This window comes from Anguilla anguilla, chromosome 15, assembly GCF_013347855.1.
Source record: "Anguilla anguilla isolate fAngAng1 chromosome 15, fAngAng1.pri, whole genome shotgun sequence".
Classification (NCBI taxonomy): Eukaryota; Metazoa; Chordata; class Actinopteri; order Anguilliformes; family Anguillidae; genus Anguilla; species Anguilla anguilla.
Genome location: NC_049215.1, coordinates 23,388,235 through 23,410,320, shown reverse-complemented (window position 1 = coordinate 23,410,320; position 22,086 = coordinate 23,388,235). Strand labels below are relative to the sequence as shown.

The 22,086-nt window shown below is 46.9% G+C and overlaps 1 protein-coding gene across 22 annotated transcripts in view; it reads left to right on the top strand.

The window, feature by feature from the left end:
• The window catches only part of lrrfip1a (leucine rich repeat (in FLII) interacting protein 1a), a 57,268-nt gene that overhangs the window by 19,983 nt on the left and 15,199 nt on the right, over positions 1-22,086 (top strand). For 5 of the 22 annotated variants that reach the window (XM_035393973.1, XM_035393951.1, XM_035393954.1 and 2 more), the window contains exons 3-16: positions 8,665-8,682; positions 9,019-9,066; positions 11,533-11,577; positions 12,332-12,382; positions 13,480-13,524; positions 14,839-14,895; positions 15,574-15,615; positions 15,949-16,008; positions 16,749-16,832; positions 17,419-17,463; positions 18,448-18,513; positions 19,655-19,732; positions 21,177-21,275; positions 21,990-22,025. In XM_035393973.1, coding sequence (XP_035249864.1) covers positions 8,665-8,682; positions 9,019-9,066; positions 11,533-11,577; positions 12,332-12,382; positions 13,480-13,524; positions 14,839-14,895; positions 15,574-15,615; positions 15,949-16,008; positions 16,749-16,832; positions 17,419-17,463; positions 18,448-18,513; positions 19,655-19,732; positions 21,177-21,275; positions 21,990-22,025 — 774 coding nt within the window. The remainder of the gene's footprint in view (positions 1-8,664; positions 8,683-9,018; positions 9,067-11,532; positions 11,578-12,331; positions 12,383-13,479; positions 13,525-14,838; positions 14,896-15,573; positions 15,616-15,948; positions 16,009-16,748; positions 16,833-17,418; positions 17,464-18,447; positions 18,514-19,654; positions 19,733-21,176; positions 21,276-21,989; positions 22,026-22,086) is intronic. The other 17 variants (XM_035393974.1, XM_035393955.1, XM_035393965.1 and 14 more) reach the window with 15 other exon arrangements.

Here is a 22,086-nt window from a genome sequence, read left to right as displayed (position 1 = left end):
CGCATCTGAAATGGAGGCCTCACGCACACAGATGGTTATATCAGACTCAGGGTGCTTGGAGTACTTGAATCGTTATCTGCAGTCTTCTCAATACTGTATCATGTCTTGGATTCTGAACAATGTTTCGCTTAAAAGTTTCGCTTAATGTTGCGGTAATAAATTCGCCTTTTCATTCTTCACACATACCGTGTGGCTTTGACGCCAAACTGTATGTGTGATGAAGTCTATTCAGACAAGTCTATTCACAGTGATTGGCTGATAAGCTAAGCAAAGGAACCCTGTCTTGTTTCAGACCTGCACTCTCGCAATTTTGATATGGGCAGCTGGTCAATGATAATTTTGTCTGGCAAGAGTATACCGTTGGCTATCAGGTGGGGGGTGGGGTGGGGGGGCTGCATTGTTTCACAGCATGATAGTCCCCAGCGTACACTGTACAGAACTGTGGAGTCTGCAGGACCGGCATGGTAAGTTTGGTTAAGACTGATAAGGATCCTTTATTATGTGCCTGGGTAAGGTACACCTTCTGTAGTTCCCAGGAAATGACTGTGTGTGTGTGTGTGTGTGTGTGTGTGTGGCAGCTAGTCGCGAGACTGTGCTCATGATGAAGGATTAAGGTATTTCCTTTGAACAGGGAGTTCCATTCTGAATCCACGAGCCTTTCATGTTGCGCCAGAGGGGCTGTTTACTGTCATTAACCCATCTGCGCTGTACGCACCACGTTTCCGCCACACTGCCCAAACGGCAGATAACAGCAGATCAAAGCGCAGTGGCAGGGGTGCAGGAGGTGAGCCGGATTAGCGTAGCGCCAGGTTGCTTTGGATTCGGCTTTAATAATCAGCTAAACCGACCGTGCGGTACGATGCAGGGGCGCCCTCCCCCCCACCCCCCACCCCCCACCCCAGACCGTCTGCGATAAACAATCCTCACTATACCAAGATTCTGTCCCAGATGCTCAGTCGACTGCAGTCGGGTTCATAGCAACACGCCACTGAACAGGACAGCAGCTAAGCTAGGCTAATGCTAGCACCGTGGTGTCAAAGAACGTTCTCTTTAAAGACTCCTCTCCTCGCGTTCCCCTGAATTCCTGAGGCAGCCTAATCAGTTAAAACACGAAAGAGAAGCATTGGCATCAGCTCAAATGTAACATTTCTGTTTGATTATATTTTTGTTTTGCTTTTAGAACATATGCATTAACATACGTGATTGCTGACTGAAAGATTGGACAGACCCAAGTGTTTTCCTGTGACTCATACTATTTATATTATATATTTTTTATTTGCATAGCAGGCACCCACAGAACCTTACATACCTTCACGTATTATCTGGATATAAAGGGCAGTTCCTTGGGTTAAGTGCTCCATGTAGAATTGAGCCTGCCACTCTCGTATGTGACGTTTTTTTGGACTTTTCATTTTTTTCGTCACTGACAGTGTATAAGAGCTTCTGATAAACCAGAGAAAAGGTCCTTACTATCTTTGTCACATCTGATGCTACCTCATATAGTAGTACGGGCTTTGAACGTGGTTCTTAGTGAAGGGCTGTTGAATTAGTGGGGCGTGAAGGGGGGGTGGTGTCCCTTAGGGGCCTAACCAACGCCCGTTTAGATGAATGGACTTGTTCAATTACAGATAAAGTCCTACAAAAACAGCTCTCATTTCCCTCCTCCACACAACCGTCTGCGAGACATGACAGCCCATTTCTGGCACAAGAGCGACACAATCCCATAAGCCCCACTAAGCCCACTCTTCCCTCGTTTGGGGGGGACGGAGGTTCCCCTGGAGGATGTGTGGGGATTTAGCTTGTGGAAAGCGGGTGGCGTCGGTCTTAGCCCTACCCCCCACCCCCCCACCAGCCCAGCTTTTGTCTGTCCTGAGTGGCAGTCGCTCCGTAATCGCTGTGTTTGGGTTTCAGGGCTCTGCTAAGTCTGCCTTTGACGGGATGAAGCAGTCTGGCTATCTGTCAGTGCTCTGTGGTTTTTATGGTAGTCCCAGTCCTTTTTGGTTGTTATTGTTTTTGCTTCTGTTCGGTGCCAGGCTGTCGCATGTCCATTTTGTGACCCAGTATCCTTTTTCGTTCTGCTTCTTTTTTTTCTATTTCAGCATTTCATACCTTAAACTGCAAGTAAGTGAGAATAGATATATCGCACAATATAACATACAACTTCCTAAGAACACAGTCATCCTCCTAAGTAAATGTCCACTATGTACACTATTTGTAAAAAAAAAAAAAACAAAACAAAAAAATACATGCTGACTAGAGCCCTGCAAATCCAAATGCAACTTGCATTTGAAGAATGAAGTGCAGCCCTGGGTTCAGAAGCTCATATACCCCCTGTGAGCGACTGCATATCATGCTGTGTCTGTCTCTGGTGTCAAGCATTCTGATTGGTTGATTGTACCGCTAGGGGCCCCACAAAGCTCTTTCCCAGTACTTGTGAGACGGGCAGCCATAGGCTCAAGGGTCACGTAATTAATCTTGCCTTCCAGGATGAGACACAGTGTTTGCAGTTAACTTACTGCTGTTACAAAAGATATAAGAAAATGCTTGGGTTGTGCTGACTCCAGCAGGTCCTCTCTAACAGATTTAAAACCCCACAGTGCTCAGTGCAGGTCTGATTCAGCGTCCGGCTGCAGGCAGGTGCAGGTGGCTCTGCACCGGCCTTGTGATTTAGCTCCTCTGTTTTCCACCTGAGTCTGCTGCTCTCTCCTTACAGCTGCAGTCTTACGGTCTCTGACACTGCTGTATCTGCAGCCATATCACCTTTAATGGAAAAAGTATCCTGCATTAAGGCCTTATGTTACGTGCACACGAGCATGCTCGCATGGACACACACACACACACACACACATACACACAAACACACACACATACATAAGCACCCACACCTGCACACACACTTGCATTCACACACACTTGCATTCACACACACACACACACGCACACACACACACAAACACACACGCATGCACACAAGCACCCATACTTGTACACACACTCGTGTGCACACACACACACACACATTAACCTAAGCATGAGCGGACGCACACACACAGGCACACACACACACATTTACCTAAGCATGAGCAGACGCGCGCACACACACACACACACACACAAATGTGTATCCCTCGAACATGCACACAGGCATATCTCGCATATGCACTGACATGCACGTGCTGCGGATTATTCAGAGTGGCCATGCAGCTTTAAGTCTCCAGGCAAATCCTAAAGTGGATTATGGGGCTGTTTTGAGCCGGTCTGGGTTGTTCCTTTCCTTCTCTTTCTCTCTGCTGTAACGGGGCGAGACGGAGACCATGTCCCTGCTTCTGTTCTCCTGCTTCTGAAGAGCACAGGGCCGGATCGGGGCACTGGGGTGCTGGGGAAGTGTCCAGACAGGACCGTGGGCGGGGGAGTCGGTCACAAGCACGGGTTCGAAGAGGACTGTGCAGGGTGGGAGAGGAGGAAGGGCTGTTGCTGGAAGCAGGACCGCGGAGAACCTTTCTTTCGGCCGAGATCTTTGTGGATGGTGACCTCGGACCGTGAAGCGTTCGCCCTTGGTGGAGGCGCAGTTAAGCGGGGAGTCATGGAAACCTGGGGGTCGGCCTGAGCTGGCGGGACGGCCGGGAGGCATCTGGTAGGCAGGGGGGCCCAACAGGGGGGCCACCCCGGTGCCCCACTGCTGAGGAAGGTGGGCAAAGTCTGGGGGAGAGGGAAGGTGTTTTGGATGTTGCAGGACAAGAGATATTCAAACTTTTGGTTAAATATGCTTCTAAGAGTGACCTTTCTTTAATGGACAAGAAGTGTGTGTGTGTGGTTGTATTTATATAGTTATGTTCATCAAAAATGCAGATAGTTGTGTGTGTTGCTAGTTTGGGTTTCTGGTTTTTCCCAAATCACTAAGTAATTTGACTGTCATTTGAGGTTAGGTGAGCTAATCTCACACTCTCTTGCTAATTTTACCCACAGGAAATCACCTGTCATTTTCATGCAAAGAGCTTTCATACTTGTTCATCCTGTCAGTTGTTCTGTATGTGCAATATTTAAATATTTAAATGTTGATGAATTTCTAGAGGGTATTTTTTTTCTACCATGCAGCGCATAACAGTTTTCTTGTTTCAAATATGCATAAAATAACGGCATTATAATATTAAGTTGATTTTGTTTTTCAACTTAGTGAACATGAAACATTATGTTATGTTATGCCAATATTGAGACCACCTCAAAGTGCATGTTATTATTAAGCACTGTAGTCTATATTGAGCACTTGTGCTATAATGATTTTTATCATGGTAGCTACTGTAGTTGAGCGACTCTGTTTCAGTGGGTCATTTTCCCTGTCTTACAGCACAAGCTTAGAGCTGTTTATTATCAGCACTGTGTGAGAGGGTAAAGGTTACTGGGCTACATGGTGCTATTTCTTCCTCTGTGGTCATGCTGCATACACTGGAAAGTGGTCTTGATTCCCACAGCTCCTCTGGTGGCAGAACAGTGGAATACAGGGGGTTAATGCTGTATCTAGTACTTTTAATAAAGCCAGGGTGAAATAATTATTTTAAATCCCTGCAGGTTACTCACACTTCAGAAGAAAATTATTCTTTCATATGATTATGTCTTTGGTTAGTGAGAAGTTTCATTGGAAATTCTCCGGGATCTGCAGAAGTCTTTTCAAATTTTATCAACCTCCAGTATTTCAAATGACCCTGGGCTGTTTTTCATTCATCAAACGTGCACACCTGTGGCAGAAAATAAGAGAAAGGCTGGATGAACAAAGAGCCCTGTTTAATCATGTTGGATTGGGAACAGTGGGATTCTGACTTTAGGAACAGCAGAGAAGTCTGGGGTGAGATGGCTGAATCTGAGAGAGGGCGCGGTGGTGAGACTGCGGTTGACTGCGGTCATTTGGGGGGGGTGGGTCAGGAACCGCTCTGGACATGGTCAGCGATCTGCAGCGAAGGAGCTTTCGCAGAACTAGAGCCGTAAATCTGAGACGGGGTTAGCCGGCCACCTGCGGCCGGTGAGCGGACGACTGGCGGGGCAAAGCGAAGCGGGCGTCGCCATCGGCGACAGGGACAGCGCAGCGAAGGCGCTCGCAGATTCGGGGTCAGCAGAAAACGCATCGGTCGGACGGCAAATCGGGATTAATGGAGGTTGGGTGGAGGGAGGGCGGGGCAGTGCCAGGGAGAAGCGGGTTTATAAACGGGACGCAGGCGGGGCAGCGGGCACAGTCCCGCTGGGCGGAGGCAGGGTGAGAACAGCGGGGCCTCGGAGATCAGCGGGCGCCGATACCGCCGTCGGACCCGCCGCCATCGGTGAGTCGGACCGGACCGCTGGCCACCAGCACCGCCGTTACTGCCGCGCCGTACCATTTACCGTACCCGTCGCATCGCCACATCACCCTAGGCCTGTCAGCCCGTAGCAGACTTGCTCTGGACCGCAGACATGCAGGTCCTCTCATGGTAAAACAGGTGCTGCTCTAAAATAATTTAGTCCGCATAAAATGTGAGATTAAATTAGAGGACATTCCAAGGACCTTCCTGATAGCTCGGAGGGCGTTTCTCTCCCTGTTCTATTGGTCTGCATCGCATTTTATTCAGCGTGGAATCCTGCAGGGCAGAACTGTCACAAAACTGCCATGTCACTGTGGCAAATAACAGAGATGGTTTACAAATGAGAAGGAGATACACATGCAATATTGCTTGGGAGCTAGAGCTAAATGGTACTGGAGATGATTGAGACAAAGGATTACTGTCAAAATTATGATTGTTATTAGTTTTCTTTTGCAGACCCTAATCCAGAGGGGCTGACAGAGCTGATATTGCATGCTATATTTGAAAAGTATCTGAAGACAATTGTGTAATTTGATGAATTTAAACCAGTATTCTGACGAGGCTGGGCAATGTTACCGTAAGAACATGACAGCTAACACTGAATAAGAAACATTGCAAAGTGGAGTGGCGGTGCATGGGGCCAGGCTAGCATACGGTGCTAAATGGTAAATGGTAAATGGACTGCATTTATATAGCGCTTTTATCCAAAGCGCTTTACAATTGATGCCTCTCATTCGCCAGAGCAGTTAGGGGTTAGGTGTCTTGCTCAAGGATACTTCGACACGCCCAGGGCGGGGTTTGAACCGGCAACCCTCCGACTGCTAGACAACCGCTCTTACCGCTCTTACCTACTGAGCTATGTCGCCCCTAAATTAGAAAATGGACGTGGCCAGGCTAGCATACAGAGCTAAATGAGAAAATGGACGGGGCCAGGCTAGCATACAGAGCTAAATGAGAAAATGGATGGAGCCAGGGGTTGTTCGTGCCAGGAGGGGGAGGGGCAGGGTGGCGAGGCTTTCGATCGGAGCGGACCGGATGTCCCCTTTGGACACCGCCTTTGTTTTGGTGCATTTTCTCCACCCTTTCCCCCTGTGGAGTGGGAGAATATCCAGCCTGAGGCAGCTACAGTTAGCAGGGGTGTGTGTTTTTCAGATTTTTCTTTCCTGATTAAGCAGGAAGTACTTATTCTTCAGACGCTACATGTCTCGAGCCAAAACAGTGGACTCGGGTACATCACAAACACGCAAATCAAGAGCTTTCTGCGCTCGTTGACAGCTGATAACAGGAGAGGATGTTGGGCACTAAAACCAAACAGAGCCATTCAGGGTCTAAGAATCAGTGCTTCCCGAGTGTGTTTGCCCTGCGGAGGAAGGCTGGCGGGGCACAGGAAAGGGCGGGGCCTGGGGTGGGGCGGTACGTGCGGCGTCTCCTATGCTGGCTGGTCCGGCTCTGTCGCGCTATGGAAACGGCACTGAGCGGAGCCTCTGTCGCCCGCCCTTCTCCCCCCGCTCTCCGAGACGGGTCTGGTGTTGAGAGCTCAGGAAGGCGGTCATTACTGCCCAAACTGGAACACACTTCCTCGCTCCCAGGTGGTGTTTGCGTGCCCCTTTGTGTCCCGTCCACTGGCGCACCGCCCAGCCTGGGGTGGCGCATTTGACCCAGCACATTTGCGGTACCGCGTGTTCTTTCCTGGCCTGGTTTCATTATGGGAAATGTATCAGATATGGTTCATTTGAGGGAGTACTCTCTACTGTAAGAGCCCAGTTTTATTATATCGGCGCTGTTACTGGGATGACAGATTTGGAGCTCTGGTGCCAAATATGCTCCTGTTATTAAACTGGGGTCGATGCAGGCAGTAAAGTGTCTACTTACCGGTGTCAAACGGGAACAAAACAATTCCATGAAAATTAATGGAGTTCTGTTTGGTTCCGTCTTGGCACATGTAAGTGGTTATGTGATATTCTGGTCTCTTTTAATAACCCTGGAATAAACCAGAAAGCGATTTTTCTTCCTGTAAAACGTGACTTTCCTGATGTTTTACTTCAGCTGTGCATGGCTAGCAGTTAAAGACAACCATGTGTGATGCAACCATAGGACGAAAATACAGTACAGCATGTTTAAGCAGCTGTCTAGACTAGCATCGATCGGCACTGATATCTGTGCCAGTAATCTTATTTTTCAGTTGGCTCCCGTCTTGTTATTTTCATTATTATACCTATTGTATTTCTGACAGTAATTCCATCTGGAGTGTTGAGTTCATGTTGACTTTGTTTACCTTTGTCGTCTGAGCTATCAGTAAATTCAGTGATCATTCTTTATGAATGAACGGAACCCCATGATTTTCACTCTTAAATTTCAGCAGTTCAGATTTGTCCCATTTTATTTTTTGTTTTTTCCCCTTCATGCAAGTATCCATGTGTAGAATATGTCACCAGGGTTACAGAAGCAGCAGTTCTGAAGTGGTCCCCTGATCCCATCTGATCTGGGACCAGTGAACACCTCTCATGACACTCACACGTCTTACTTAACTTAGAATATAACAGAGTTTGCTGAATACCTCCTAAAGGCCCTTTTATGTTTAATAGTTAATATCCAAAAAATGCAATTGTGAATTAGCCTACAGTAAATGCCGAAGACAGGTACTTTTTGAGGCAGAGAGATGAAACCTAAATATGTATTCATAATTTGGCAAATGTAGTGTTCCAGAAAGGCATTAAAATCATGAGTGTGAAGGTCACCTATTCATTTGGCATTTAGACGCTAACAAGTCGATGAGGCCATTTCATAATTTTGTCATTGTAAGGCACAATAGTGAAGTCATTCATTAGACATCTTCATTCATAAGATACGTAGAGTGGCTTGTAATGCCTCAATGTTAGGTGCCATAACAGAAACCACATTAAGCACCATGATTTAGAAAGAACATAAAAAACTTGTAAAATGAGGTTGAATGCAAATACTGGGGAAATTGGAGAAGAAGCCTTTAATAGAGAAGTGAACTGGCACAGGTGACATGAAAACCGGCACAACCAGGTGACACGGCGACAGGGGCCGCGTAATTGGCTGCCGGACAGCAAACGGAATCAAAGGAGCAATGGAAAGAATTCCGGTTGCCCTGGCAACCTGGTCACATGTTCCGCTGAAACTTCAGGACTCCTTGCTCTGTGGGTTTATATCACATTCCACTCTCCTGCATTTCACTGTGCAAGATCTGTTTTCTGTTCCCTGCTCTAATCAGAACTCTCCCTGTTTCTCTCTCTTTCGCTGCTACCTTCACTCTCTCCATATCTCCTTCCGCTGCCCATCCCTGTCTCCTGATCCCTGCTGTGATGTGTAGATCTATCAGGTCCAGAAGGTAGGCCTCTCTCTTTCCTCTCTGGCTTTCTCACACTGCTTATTGTTGAGCACAGTTTTAGGATGTCCACCCTCACCGGTGACTCTGGTATCCAAGCCTCAGTCAGGTCCCTATAAGCTATGAAACCTGCGCCACTGGTCACCTAAACCTCTTAACAGAACCAGGGCCAGGCCTTGCCAGAGCTCAACATTTTCCCCACAGGCCCAAGAACACACCTCTGAAAAAAAAGTTAGCATTTGAGAGAAAGGCCGAGACAAACTCCTCGCCTCGCTCACTACTGTTTCCTCAAATCTTTCTACTTTCTTCCCTCTCTTCTTCTTCTGTCACCACCACCAGAAATACTACGGCCTGGACAACAAATGGGGTGACATTGAGCAGTGGATGGTACGCCCGGGGCGGCAGCCGCATGCTTTTGTGTGTGGAAAAGCATGAGTCATTTTGATAAGTGCGAAAGCTGTTTTATGGTGCTGTGCTGATAGCATGCTCTGCACACTTTCCATTTTTACCTAACATGACTTTTAGTGTGAAATATATCGCTCACCAGAAATGTATTTTAATACTTTTTAAAATTCTCAATCTGCACTGACCAGAAGGGTCACAATGGACAATATAAGAAAATATTAAAAACAATGGACAATAAAAAAAAAACATTGCACAGGGTTGCCCGTATACCTCATATTCACCCTGTATCAAACGAAATTAACACACTGGGACTCATGGAGAATTTATTTAATTTTTATTTTTTTTGTGGCCTTGTGCATGTCATGTGCCCAGTGATATTCAGCTCTTTATTCTTTATTTGTTTTTTATTTATTTATTACATTTTGGTGTTGAATGCTATAGTTGGACCTGCATGGGAGTGTTTGTGAGTTTGTGCTTTTGATGTGTAAAAGCATGCCATAATGTACTGTTACCATCCTGACAGATGACTGGCATTCCAGGGAATATTGTGGATCCACAAGGGTTCATCTGACATGTGCCCTTTACCAGGAACACCAGGAGGAGCGCGTAGCCACCCATTCTGCAGGCATATCAGATTCTCAGCTCCGTATTCTTAAAACCCCCATGCAGTCACCTTTTTCTTGCATTTACCGTGTTCATTAAGCCACAGAATTAGCATGAAGCCACTTTTTAAAATTTGGAACCTGGAAAATAATAAACTGGGCACATGTGCCCATAGTTCAAGTTTTAGGGTAACATTTTGTTCTTAATGTATATATCATAACTATTTAAATTATTAAAATTAAAACCAAGAAATTCTATTTCGACAAAAATTCTTCTGATAATTAAGGGGCGTGACCGAGTATATCAGTGGCACTGGATGTTCTGTACTGTAGCATAGCACTAGAGCCTCCTGTTACCGGCCCCAGAGGACAGGAAACGCATGAGTTGAGTATCTAGTGAGTCTGTACAGTCTGTGCTGCAGCCTGGCCCTTGCCTCAGTTCAGTCCTCTACTGGTGGCCATTTTTAAACATCCTGAGTGCTGCTGTCGCTCAGCACCTGTAATGAGGCTGGGGGTCCCAGGACAGAACAGGCAGCAGATTCTTTTTGGGAGAGTCAGGCAGCTGCTCTGCTGTTCCCTTGCTGATGTAATCTTAGGATTTTCACCTCGCAGAGGGACACAAGGGGTAATTGGGGTCACCACATTTGAAATAGAAAAAAAATAATCCTCCCCCAACTAGTCTCCAAATTTAAATATATTTATTTCCCAGACGTGAAAACATTTGACATTGTAGTTAAAGTACCATATTTACCCTGTGATTTTGTGAGTTAAACTTTCATCTTTGGTTGAGTGGAGGCGGAGTTGGATACGTTGTCATCTTGTGATCTCCACGCCAGACGGGTAACTTCACAGAGATTTTCCCATGTGGAATTTTACTTTTTGGCTGGACCACAACAGCGAGGCCAGCCCTATAAACGTGAATGTCTGTGACTGAGTGAGTGATGAAGTTACACCGTGCATGTCTGTGACTGAGTGACTGACTGATGAAGTTACACCATTGGTCGGCCTGTTCGGTCCAGCCATATACTAGGTTTTGACCTGTTCTTGTTTATTCGTATGTGTATTTACTTAATAGCATAATGGAATTGCCACACAACATATCAGTAAGTGAAAACGGGTAGATGTGAATAATCCAGCTACAGTCTCAGACTGAAGAAAGTACTGGCAGTAATCCAGAACTTTCTGTAAGTGGGTCAGCGCTTATGGAAATGGCAGTGAGGCTGGAAGGTTATTAAAATCCAGAGCAGGTATGATGGACAGACAGGGCTCTTATTGGGCGTGTGATTCGCGGTCTGAAGCTCTGGAGACTGCAGAGGAACGCTCTGTAATGTTCACTTGTGTTCCCAAGTTCACAAACATGTTTTGACAGTTACCTGTTTTACCGCTTTCCCACTTGTGCAAATAACAACATGTGAAATTGTGCAAGCATAGCATAGTGTGCTTTTAGATTAAACTGGAGAGACAAACATTAGGAACATAGTATTCCTCTTTGACTGACTCACCCTTATTCACTAACTGAATAACTCTACTCTTTTCCTGACTGACAGTTTTTGCCAGTGACTGACTGTCACTCTTTTTCACTGACAGAATCAGCCGTGTTTTCTGACTGACTGAAAGAGAGACTCACTCTCTTATTAACTGAATGACTGAATCACATTCTTACTGATGAACTGAGGTGAATGGTTCCAGCAGGAACATGTTTGTTTTTGTTTTTTTACAGGACAGGACCTCTACAAATATTTCACTGGCTTGCTCCTGCACCTGGCAGTGGAAATAGTGTTTCCTGTTTCTTGATCTTTGACCTCTGATTTCCTGCTCTTTCTCCTTTCTCCCCTCTGCCTTTCAGGAAGACAGTGAGAGGTACTCCCGCCACTCACGGAGAAACACCTCGGTCGGTATCCTCTTCCTCTCCTTCTCTCGTCTGCTCTCCCCCAGTCTTTCCCTCTCCCTCTGTCTTTCTCTCCCCCTTTTCCTTCTAACTATCCCTCTGCTCGCTGTGCCTGCTTCTTCTCTGTAATCACCATGAGTAATATGTCCTCTACTGCAGGCTAGAGGGACTGTTACACATGTATCTACTGTACATCCCCCTGGCTCACACTCACAGCAGGGTTCATTGTTCCTAAGCCATTGACTATTTGCCAGTTTACTATTCAGTCACACTGTTCTCCAGAATGATAGCAGTCCTAATGATTTCAGACAGGCGGCTTCTTGACTCCAAAGTGTGTGGAGCTGTTATAGTGACTCGCAGATTTTAGCCAGTCACTGCTTTTCTCTTTCCCAGACAGTTCTTCATTTTTCGTTCCTGAACTTGCATATTTTAATATGCGGAGGTCAAATTTTTTCCCAGGGGTGCTCTGCCAATATCCCGCCCATTTAGATTTTTCTCATCAATTGTTTCTTGAATGCTGTGGTTTGTCTTGTCAGACAACCTGTCATGCTGTTGATTTTGCAACTGGAGGTGCCTGCCAGCAATGTTGGATCTATGTGTGCCACTGATATACAATGTACTTGTAGCACATATGTACTATATTATTATGATTGCTTTTCGATTATCGGGGAAAGTGGCATGGGGTTTTGATTTGCTTGTGCTGTGTATCTGATCTCTCACTCTCTCCCACTTTCCCTCCCTCCTTTTGTTTTCTCAGGTCTCAGATGATGAAGAGCGGATGTCAGTGGGGAGCCGAGGCAGCCTAAGGGTCAGTATCTCAGTCTTCCTTCCTTCCCACTCGCTGTTCAAAAGAAACGGTGCCCCCTACAGACCAGGATGTCTGCGTCTCAGTTCGTCACTCACACACCAACTTAATCAACTGGTCAATTAATCACATTTAGTTAAGTAGAGGTCTTTCAGCACAGGGATTTTCATACAGTGTTCCACATAATGTTACCCTGAAGCAATGCGGTTATGGCAGGTGTAATGTGAGTTATATATTGAGAGGCGAGATGAAGTATCCTTCTGCATGACTGCAGGGAGCACTGTTGCACAAAATGATGGATGAGATCCCAAAATGTTGAGATCCTGCTAGGAATTGTTCCAATTACAACATGTAGCTGTCTTCTGATTGGTCACTGCTGTGCTGACATCTTTTTGGCAAAGCAAGGTCTCACTGTGTTGTGGTTGTGATGTCACAGTAGAGGGGTAATATATACAGAATGTGATGAAAACTGAATTAATGTGGTGTTGCTTCTCGAGAGGTTCTCAAGAGGTCCACTTGGTCACGTGTGTGGTGATGAATTCAGATGAGGTGCTCTGTGGAGCATTCCTCTTTGATCCAGACCACCCAGCTGATACTGATAAAGCTTAACCTTTTTTCCCGTGGCCTATTCTTGTCTTATTTCCACCTCCCTTTTATGTAGGACCACCACGCTAAACCTTTTTAATGGCATCATCTTACAAAGAAAGCAGTCTATAGACTAGTCTGAGTGACAGATTTATGGCTTCTCTTTCCATTTATAAATAAGGGGCTGTGTGTTTCTTTGTTTCCCAGAGAAACAGATTCATAATTCAAAACAGATGGTCCACTCCTGCATTCCTTCTATCCACAATTTGTGAATATTCTATCGTGGCAAAGATCGTTCTGCTCTTTACCAATCTCAGCACCAGCTGTCAGTGTTAAGAACATGGAGCTGACCGTCTGGTTAGACTGAAGAATCTGTGATGGTGCTTAAGGTGTTGGTAGCTTCTTAAGTGATGATGGTTGAGAGTTGGGTGTGCTGGCGCTCTCATGGGGGTGGGTGGAGCAGGGCAGGGCAGGGCAGGGCTTCCCTGACTTCCCCTGGACGTTTCTCTGCACAGTCGGATCTGGACCCGGCAGGAGCCTACGGAGGGGCGAGCGTTGGGGTAAGAAGGGCTGAAGAGGCAGTGGGGTGGAATAGGAGAGCCAGTTTGACCCCCAGACTGACGTTTGCCAGTTTGACCCCCAGACTGACGTTTGCCAGTTTAACCCCCCGGTGGCCTTGTATGATCATATGGGTTAAAAGAGAGTGTGTCCTGACACTGCTTCAGTCACGTTCTCCATTACAGAGGCTGTACGTATGGTTTCTACTGAAAGCACTTTAAAATAGCGCATTACTGTAATATAATAATGTAATAATCCTCACTTTTATGCGCGTGTGCGTTTATATTAAATATAGCCACAGCCACATGATCATACATGACCAGTCTTAGTTTGCTTCCTTTTCTGTATTGTGTGCTACTAACCTCAGAGGAGCTGGAACACGAGACTGCGAGCGTGTCTGCTGGACTGTAGGATGTAGCACAGCGTTAGCGCTTGAGTGGCCCGTCATAACACCAGCAGCAGTAATGAGAAATGACTGCGCAGCATGGGAGCAGTGCCATATTGGCCACGGTTTGCCTTGCTGTCCACGGCTAATCCGGTACGCTTGATGCGTTCTCTGTTGCATTAAAGAGTGCACTTAGTGGTTCTGAGTTACAGCTGGGCGCTACCTGGCAGAGCCATTGCTACAAATCGACGCTAAGGGCTTGTTGCAGTGCAACACACACACACACAGTCAGAATGTGCTGGCCTCAACAGACTCTTGAGCTCTCTGTTCCAGTGCAAACAGAAGCCCAGCTTCAATTTTCTCTGACTGGCTACAGCTCCAAAGCGCAAAGGTTTCTTTTGTGAGCGAGAGGGTTTTTTTTAAATCATGGAAAAACACGGTGGCTGTGTCAGAATGTGCTGAGGAAGCAGGGTTTCTCTCTCCTCCGGGCTGAAAATAGCCCTGCGCCTTAGACGGCGCCCTCTAGTGTCAGGATTGGGAAACGCTGCGCCGGATCTTGCATGTCTGAGGTTGCGCTGTCTGCTATTTTCACGCGTGGAGTGTGTGCTTGCAAGTGTGTGTGTGTGCTGCCTTGTGTGAGTGCAGACATAGAAGTTTAAATGGTGCTCATGACGTTCAGAAGTTTGATGCTCTCTTGTGGTGAGAGCTGATTGGTGAAACAGGGTGGCTTGGGGTCAACAGCCCAGAATGACATCTGATAACCTGAATGGCCTTCTGAAAGTAGACGGCGAGCCTGTAGCTGGTGGCTTGTGAACGCTTGTCTGGCTTAGACTGTTGCACGAGGGCAAAGGGCCCTGCCAATATAGAGGATCTATCATGTCTCTTTCTTCCCACGTCTCACTGCCCCTGCCCCCCCCCCCTCCTCCCACAGGGATCCACTCATTCGCTCAAGAAGTCAAAGAAAAAGAAAAAGAAGCACTCCCGGGCCGTACGTAGCCACACGCTAACGAGCCGTCGCCTCCCGGCGACGCGCTTCGGTCGCGCCCTAACGAGTGACACTAACAGCGAGTTCCGTTTGCCGTCCCTAAATGCACGTCTGCTCGTTTTTGAGTGCACACCGTAGGTCAGCCCAGAGTCTCCATTACTGTCACATTCACTTCTCCCGTAGGGCAGCTTAACCTTCGACCTTTCAGTAATGATATCGAGGTTGTATTTTCACAGGAAATGGAAAAAGCGTTGCGCAACAAAAAAACCAATGGCAGCAACTAGGTCTAATGAGCCTTTAAGTTGTTACTATTGTTTGGTAATGGCAAAAAATTATCATTCTTTCTGTTTTCTTTTCCTCCACTTACGACACTGCATTCATGCATTTTTCTTTTATTTACTGCAAATGAATATACTGGAGAGTTTTGTTTCTTAGAACTCGGGCAAATGCGCAATGCGTGAGATTGAATTCTGCACTTGGACAGTTGGATGTTTTTAGCATGCGTTGCGCATTCTGTGCTTTACAAACTGGGAGTGCAGTCAGGAGCTTGCATGGAAGGCCAAGACAGTGGATTTATTTATTTGTTTGTTTATGTTTTTTGTAATTTAATTTTTTGTAACGATTGACATTCCAGATTGTGTATATCCATTTAGAGGCTTTGTGTTTCTTTCCTTCTGACAGAGCAATGGCTATGAGGATGATTACAGCATAATATCCAGTCGGGTCAGTGGCGCCACCTGTTGTGTGTCTCATGTCAATGCGAGGCAGAACAGAACACACTAACATGGCCCCCATTACTGTGGGGAAAATGAGTAGGCTGCATGACGTGTTATTTTTATTTATACATTTTTTTGAGCAGAGTGATTAGTGTGGCAAGGATTTTAATCTTGCAAGGATTTTAATCTTGCCACTACTCGTAGTGGGCCTACAACATGCGGGTTCCATAGGGTTCAGGTGTGTTTGGCGTGCTGTGTGGTTGCACGGTTGACAGGGGGCGCTGTGGTCACAAAGCCATGGCTTTACCGGAGCCCCTCTCTCTCCCCTCCCTACGCCCAGAGCTCGAGGCTGAGCGACGAGAGCAAAGCGTCCAGGCCGCCACGACTCGACCTGCAACTGGTGGGTGTGGCCTTCCCCCCCCGCCCCCCCCCCGTCCGCCTGTCCGAGCGGTGGGGCACAAACGCCACGCGCGCGACACGTGCACGACCGACGCTCTACACGCACGCCCCCGTTTGTTCTCACGTTGATGATGAAGTCCGTGTCTCGCCGTGTTCCCACCCACAATCCCTTGCAGTTTGAGTTGTCACGCTCCTCTGTCACGCTCCACAGGGATCCTGTTTGACTGCTTTATCACGAATCGCTCTCGAGGGTACCCCACGTGTGAGGGAGTAAGTCACTCTGCTGGTCCTCAGGGTGCACTCAGCTCTCTGTGGGACAGCACCCTCCAGCCCACTAACCACTCATAGGGAAGCATGAACTTGTTATTCCACACTGAGTAGTATGTACTCGGTTGCTACTTGCGTTGCATGTCTACAGTATTGTAGATCTCACTCTGCACTGACCTCAGTGCTGTACAGCAGCGCAGGAGGTGTATGCTGGTTGGACTGATGTCACTCTCTGATATTGCTTTCTGAGTACTTGTCCTTTCAGGTTTTCCCTCTCGCATTCACTCTCTCTTCATCAGTCCTGTGCTTCTCTCCTCTGCGCCTCTTGTGGCTCTCCCAAAGTTTGCTGCCTCTTTACTGACAATGTTGTTTGCTTCTCTTTCCCATGCAACCTTTCCCTCTCTCTCTGACTCTCTCTCTCTCTGTCTCTCTCTCTCTCTCTTTCTCTCTCTGTGTGGGTGTGGTCCTCTACAGGGAAACTACAGCTCCTCCGACCTGTACAGTACCAACAGCCTTCCCTCCTCCAGACTGCCAAGCTCCACCCAGAACGGCTCCAGGGTCTGTCCCCTCCTACTTTCCCTCCCCCTCTCTCTTACGAACCCCCTGCTCTTTTTCCCTCTTTCTGCTCTCTCCCTTTCCCCCTCTCTTCTCCCTTTTTCCTGTGTCATCTCCCTGGTCTTCGTTCTTCCCTCTTTGTGTTTCTCCCTTTTCCTCCCTCGCTTCTCCCCAGCCCCCTCCTCCCATCTTCCACCTCCTCAGATCACCTCCTTCACTCCTCTTACTCCTTGGCTTTTTTGATTCCTCCTTCTTTCCCTCACTCTGACCCCCTGCTCTGGGACACTGGCCATTCTTTTCCACCCTTCTGGTTTCCCTACCTCACGTCTGCTTTACCTGCTATAGTGCTTTAGCTTCCTGTTTTATCCTTTTCTGGTTCACTAACAGCTGTAGCCACGCAGTGGGCAGTCTAAGAATTGGCGTGGTCCACATTGGTAATACTGCATATTTATCTGTAGAGATCGTCAGCCCTTTTAGTACAAATCTGTTTACATGTGGTTTAGGGCACGGGTTGTGATTTTCTTTTGGCGTATTTTTGGGTACTCATGTATGCGTGTGTGTGTGCGTGCGTTCCCCTCTCTCTCTCTAGCCGTCCCTGCTGTGCAGCGACGCCCCCCACTCTCGAAGCCTCAGGGTTTGTGTTTCTCATCTCTGACCTCTGACCTTTTACATCACCACCATCAACTCACCCCCCCATTCACGTTCACCCGTCCCGGCCCCAGAACTCTCCGTACAGGCAGGGAGGGGCCAGAGTTGGGCAGAGGGTCGAATCTCTGCCGACTCTCTGCAGCCTAAAGCAGCGATGCGAGGGGTCCATGGGTCACCTGTGCGGCTGCCATGCAACCCCTGAGCTACGTGCCGGAGCTGGAAACTGAAATCTTGCACCTCCCGCCACCAGTTTCATCCTTCTTTCCCCTCTGCCCTCTCCTCCTCCCTGACCTATAGAGAGTGAAAGCAGTGCATTTTACTTGTCGTGGGAGGTGCAGGATTTCAGTTGCTTGGCTGCTCCAAGTCAGTGATTGACAGCAAGTGGCTCCACACTGCAATTACTTGATGCTAATCCCGAATATCACTTTATGAACCAATCAAATTAGTCAACCTGCTGGGCTCCACCAGCATCGTTCAGGAGAGGTTCTGAGTCAGTGGTGGTCTGTAGCAAGTTTGGTGTAGAACTCACTCACCATCTCACCCAACTCTCCCCCTGCTGCACGTCCATTCCCCATGTTCCCCAAGCAGAGACCCTGCCTGCTGCCTGAACACGTATGTGTGTGTGTGTATACATGTCTGCGTGTGTGTGCATGTGTGTGTATGTGTATGTGTGTGCGTATGTTTTGTGTGTTGTGTGTGTGTGTGTATGTGTACATGTGTGTGTGTGTGTATGTGTGTGCATGCGTGTTTGTGTGTGTGCATGAATGTGTGTCTGTGTCTGTGTATGTGTGTGTGTATCTGTGTATGTGTGTGTGTGTGTGTGTGTGTGTGTGTGTATGTGTGTGTGTGTATGTGTATGTGTGTGCGTATGTTTTGTGTGTTGTGTGTGTGTGTGTATGTGTGTATGCGTGTGTGTGTCTGTATGTGTGTGTATGCTGACAGTGTGTGTGTGGCTCTCTTCCGTCTGCAGGGATCTGTGTATGAGGACAGCTTGTACAGCAGCGCACGGCGATTTAGTGGCTCCAGTTCTCGTGCTGTAAGACCCCCCCATACTGACGCATTGTGAGATTACCCAGAGTGCCATTCTCCTGCATGGTTGTTCTGTGGGATCTGTCCCCTGTGGGTCTGATGGCTTGTGAAGTTGTTGTTTTTTTCTCTCCACCACTGAGCTGTGCTTCCCAAAAAGTACAGGAATTTACGAACGTCAACCATTTAGATTGCGTCCTTGAGACCCGGTTTGTTGACAGTGCCAAAAAATCTTCCTCCATGTTTTATTCTACATTCCTACAGCATGCTTTTCACAACTGAGTGAATGCACTGTAATTACTGTTGAATGTGTCTGTTGGTAATGATTAATAAAACTTTATGCAAATGACTTTAAAATATACAATATACATTAAATCTTCTTTGAGTGTCAGTCTTTTTAATATGATGTATTATATACTTTATATACCTTAATTATTTCACAGGAAGGCAGCATAAGTTGGTATATTAATACTCATATTATTGTTGTTTTTCATTTGACTGACACCTGTGTCCAGGTGTGCTTATAGAGCATTATAAGACAGAGTATAGATTACCAATGGTAGAAAAGTGAGATTAGTGAAATATAACTTTAAATGTGAAACTCTCTGGAAGTGAACAGGGCCATTTTATATCTGTCTATGATTAAGTGGCCATAGAAATGGGAGTTTGCTGAACCGTCTGACTGACTGACTGACTGATTGGCTGGCTGGCTGGCTGCCTAGCTGGCTGACTGGCAGACTGTCTGACTGACTACTTGAGCAACTCTCCCAACGTCATCAAAAATACCTTTGTGTTGCCATGAGGTGGTTAAAACTACCTAAAGTAATACAGAGGGTCCCCCAGAATTTGTGGCAGCTCCTAAACTGGGCCAGTTCTCCCTGGTCTTGTTTTACGGTCCCAAAGTTAAAATAGTTATTTTGTATGACTGCCTTGTTTCTTTCCCTTCTTAAGCTCCAAATGTATAACTAGTGTGTGTGTTGAGATGTGTGTTCAGTAAGTGATATACTGTGGCATGACTTCTGCCTGCTAACTAACCAGTTTCTGATTTCCCGTCTGTGCTGATAAGGTGCTTTCTTCCTTCTCTTTCTCCCTGTTTTGTCCTTCTCTGCATCTGTCGCTGTGCGCTGCGCACGTTTACGCTTGTCCTCCAGCCATCGGAGTACAGCGGCTTTCTGGGGTCCAACTCTCGCGCTTCTTCCAGGGCCAGCTCTGCCCGCGCCAGCCCAGTGGTGAGCCCTCTTTCCTCAGTCACTCAGTCCAACCCGCAGCCCAGGCTGAAGGCCGGCCTGTTCGCTTGTCTACATTCTTTCTAGGATGAAACTTCAGATATTTTGATAATGAATGGAAAGGACTGATACATTTTTCCATATATCACCATTCATGCTGTCCGAAGCCGTTTGTCTGCATGCCTTTCATGCTTATCTCGTATTTTATCTTTATACTCTAACTCATATATTCCTTATTCTAGAATATGCATGCGGTCATGAGAACTGACCATTTTCATCATCTTTGCTGCAGAGTCATTTATCATTCAGTCAGGAGAATGTTGAAGCCTTCTAATGATTCAGCAATTATAAATGTTTGTAAGCATGATATAAGCAATTGTAGGCAGAAATTTCATGAACCCCAGAATGGGTGGAGCCACCATGTGCTTTTAGTGATTCTATCTAGGGGTGCACAGTATGGAAATCCTGGGGCAGATGTCAATAACAGATATTTGACTGGCCATATCGGCCAATGCCGATGCAGATAGGCTACTTCCTCGTTTTACATTATAGCACAAATGCAAACTGAAACCAGGTTACTATATTCATGGAAGACATATATGAGGACAGACATCAGCTTCAGAAGGTAAAAAAACAAAAACCTGCACCCACACCGGCTTTTCAGATAAAAGTGAATCCTCCTGGTTAGAGCGAGCGTCTGAATATCTGGATATCCTTGGTTGCGAGTTTGAAAAAACGGTAAAAAAAAAAGATACATTAAACATAATTTAATGGCAAGCTCGCTCCAAAAGCAGGGGTGTCGTGCTAGCTTTCAGAGCAGTAGGCCCCGGAGGGAGCAGGGAGCAGAATATCTGGTTGTGTCACTGTGAACTGTCGTTCTGCAGTGTGCTTTTTACATGCACACGTGGAAGAGACGCCTATTTGTTTATGCAAGTTCTGTGCGTGTGGAAACAGAAACCCATGCAGCTGGGTGAAAACTCGGGCGCCAGTATTAAACGGTAGCTTCAGAGCAGGCATGGGGAACACTCCTATTCAATGTGACTGCAGCTGGGGACGCGGGGTCTAGGTGGCGGCCAATCCCTGGCTGCTCGGACCTTGATTTTTACAGAATTTTCAGTTTGAGATGCAATAATTGAGCCGGCTACTCAGGATTTTGTCTCTCCTGTGAAGATGCACCTTTCTGCATAAAGAAACCTTCATAAAGTGGAACCTGGAAATGGAGGTCAGCTATAGTGTATCTTATGACAGGAAGTTCCAAGCTTGTGCTTTACATATCATATTGAGATTGGAGTCTGACCACAGAAGTGTAGTGTGTAATTGGGTTCACCTCTAGGTGGCTTTGGCCGCTGTGGTCTGTGTGTTTTTGCGCATACATGTGCTTACCTGGCCCAGTTCAGACAGGAACCTGAAGCTTGTTGCGTTATCTTGCACCCCCTGGTGGTATCAGGAGGACTCCGGCTCAGTGGCCAGCATCCTGCGCAGTGCTGCCAGCGGGAGCAGTGTCATTAGAAGCTTAGATGACATCAGCATCCCTGAGCTGCCGGACGTGAGTGGGCGGGGCCTTAAGCGTGGCAGGCCTGCATGCGTGTGCAGTGGTGTGCTGTGAAATGCCATGCTGTAGATTGGGTGGCGGAAGATAAACTTGCGGTGATCTAGATTCCATTCCCTAACCCAGCACACCTGTGTCTTAATTTGCAGGTTTGTGACTAACTGTTTCACCAGGTTCTGTTCATTGTGTGCATCGTATTAATGGCAACTTCTGGGGTTTTGTTTTAGGGTACTGCCACACCAGATTCTTAATCTGTACATAAAAACAAAAAAACGTACCACAAAAGCCCAAAAACAGTCTTGAGATGGTTCTAATCAATCAGTAGTGTGAGCTGAATTAATGGTCTGTTTTAAAACTCTTTCAAAACATGATTGCATTTTGTGTTTGCTGTGAAGCTGATCAAAATCTAAAACTGCTATTTCTGTACATTTCCTGTTGCCGTAGATATGCCAGTCTGTTTTTAAAAAGGGCTACTCAGTGGCCGTAGGTGACAGGACGGTATAAAGCTATACAAAGGCACTTGTCTTGACTCACGCTTTCTGTGACTTGTACTTGTCGTGGCAGTGACATTGACATGCATTTCACCTGGCCATCTCTCGTATCAGCGGTCCGCCAAGAGGCTGGCAGCCACAAAAGCAGGGTCCTCGTGCCACCCGTTGTGATTTCGGCATCCTCACCACTTACAAAATTCCCCTTTTCCCCCTTCTGCAGGTGGAAGAGAGGTCGGACAGAGACTTTCTGGAAAAGGTGAGTATCTTCTTCCATTTACGGGCCTCCCCAGTGGGGAGTGAGTTAGTGAATGAGATAG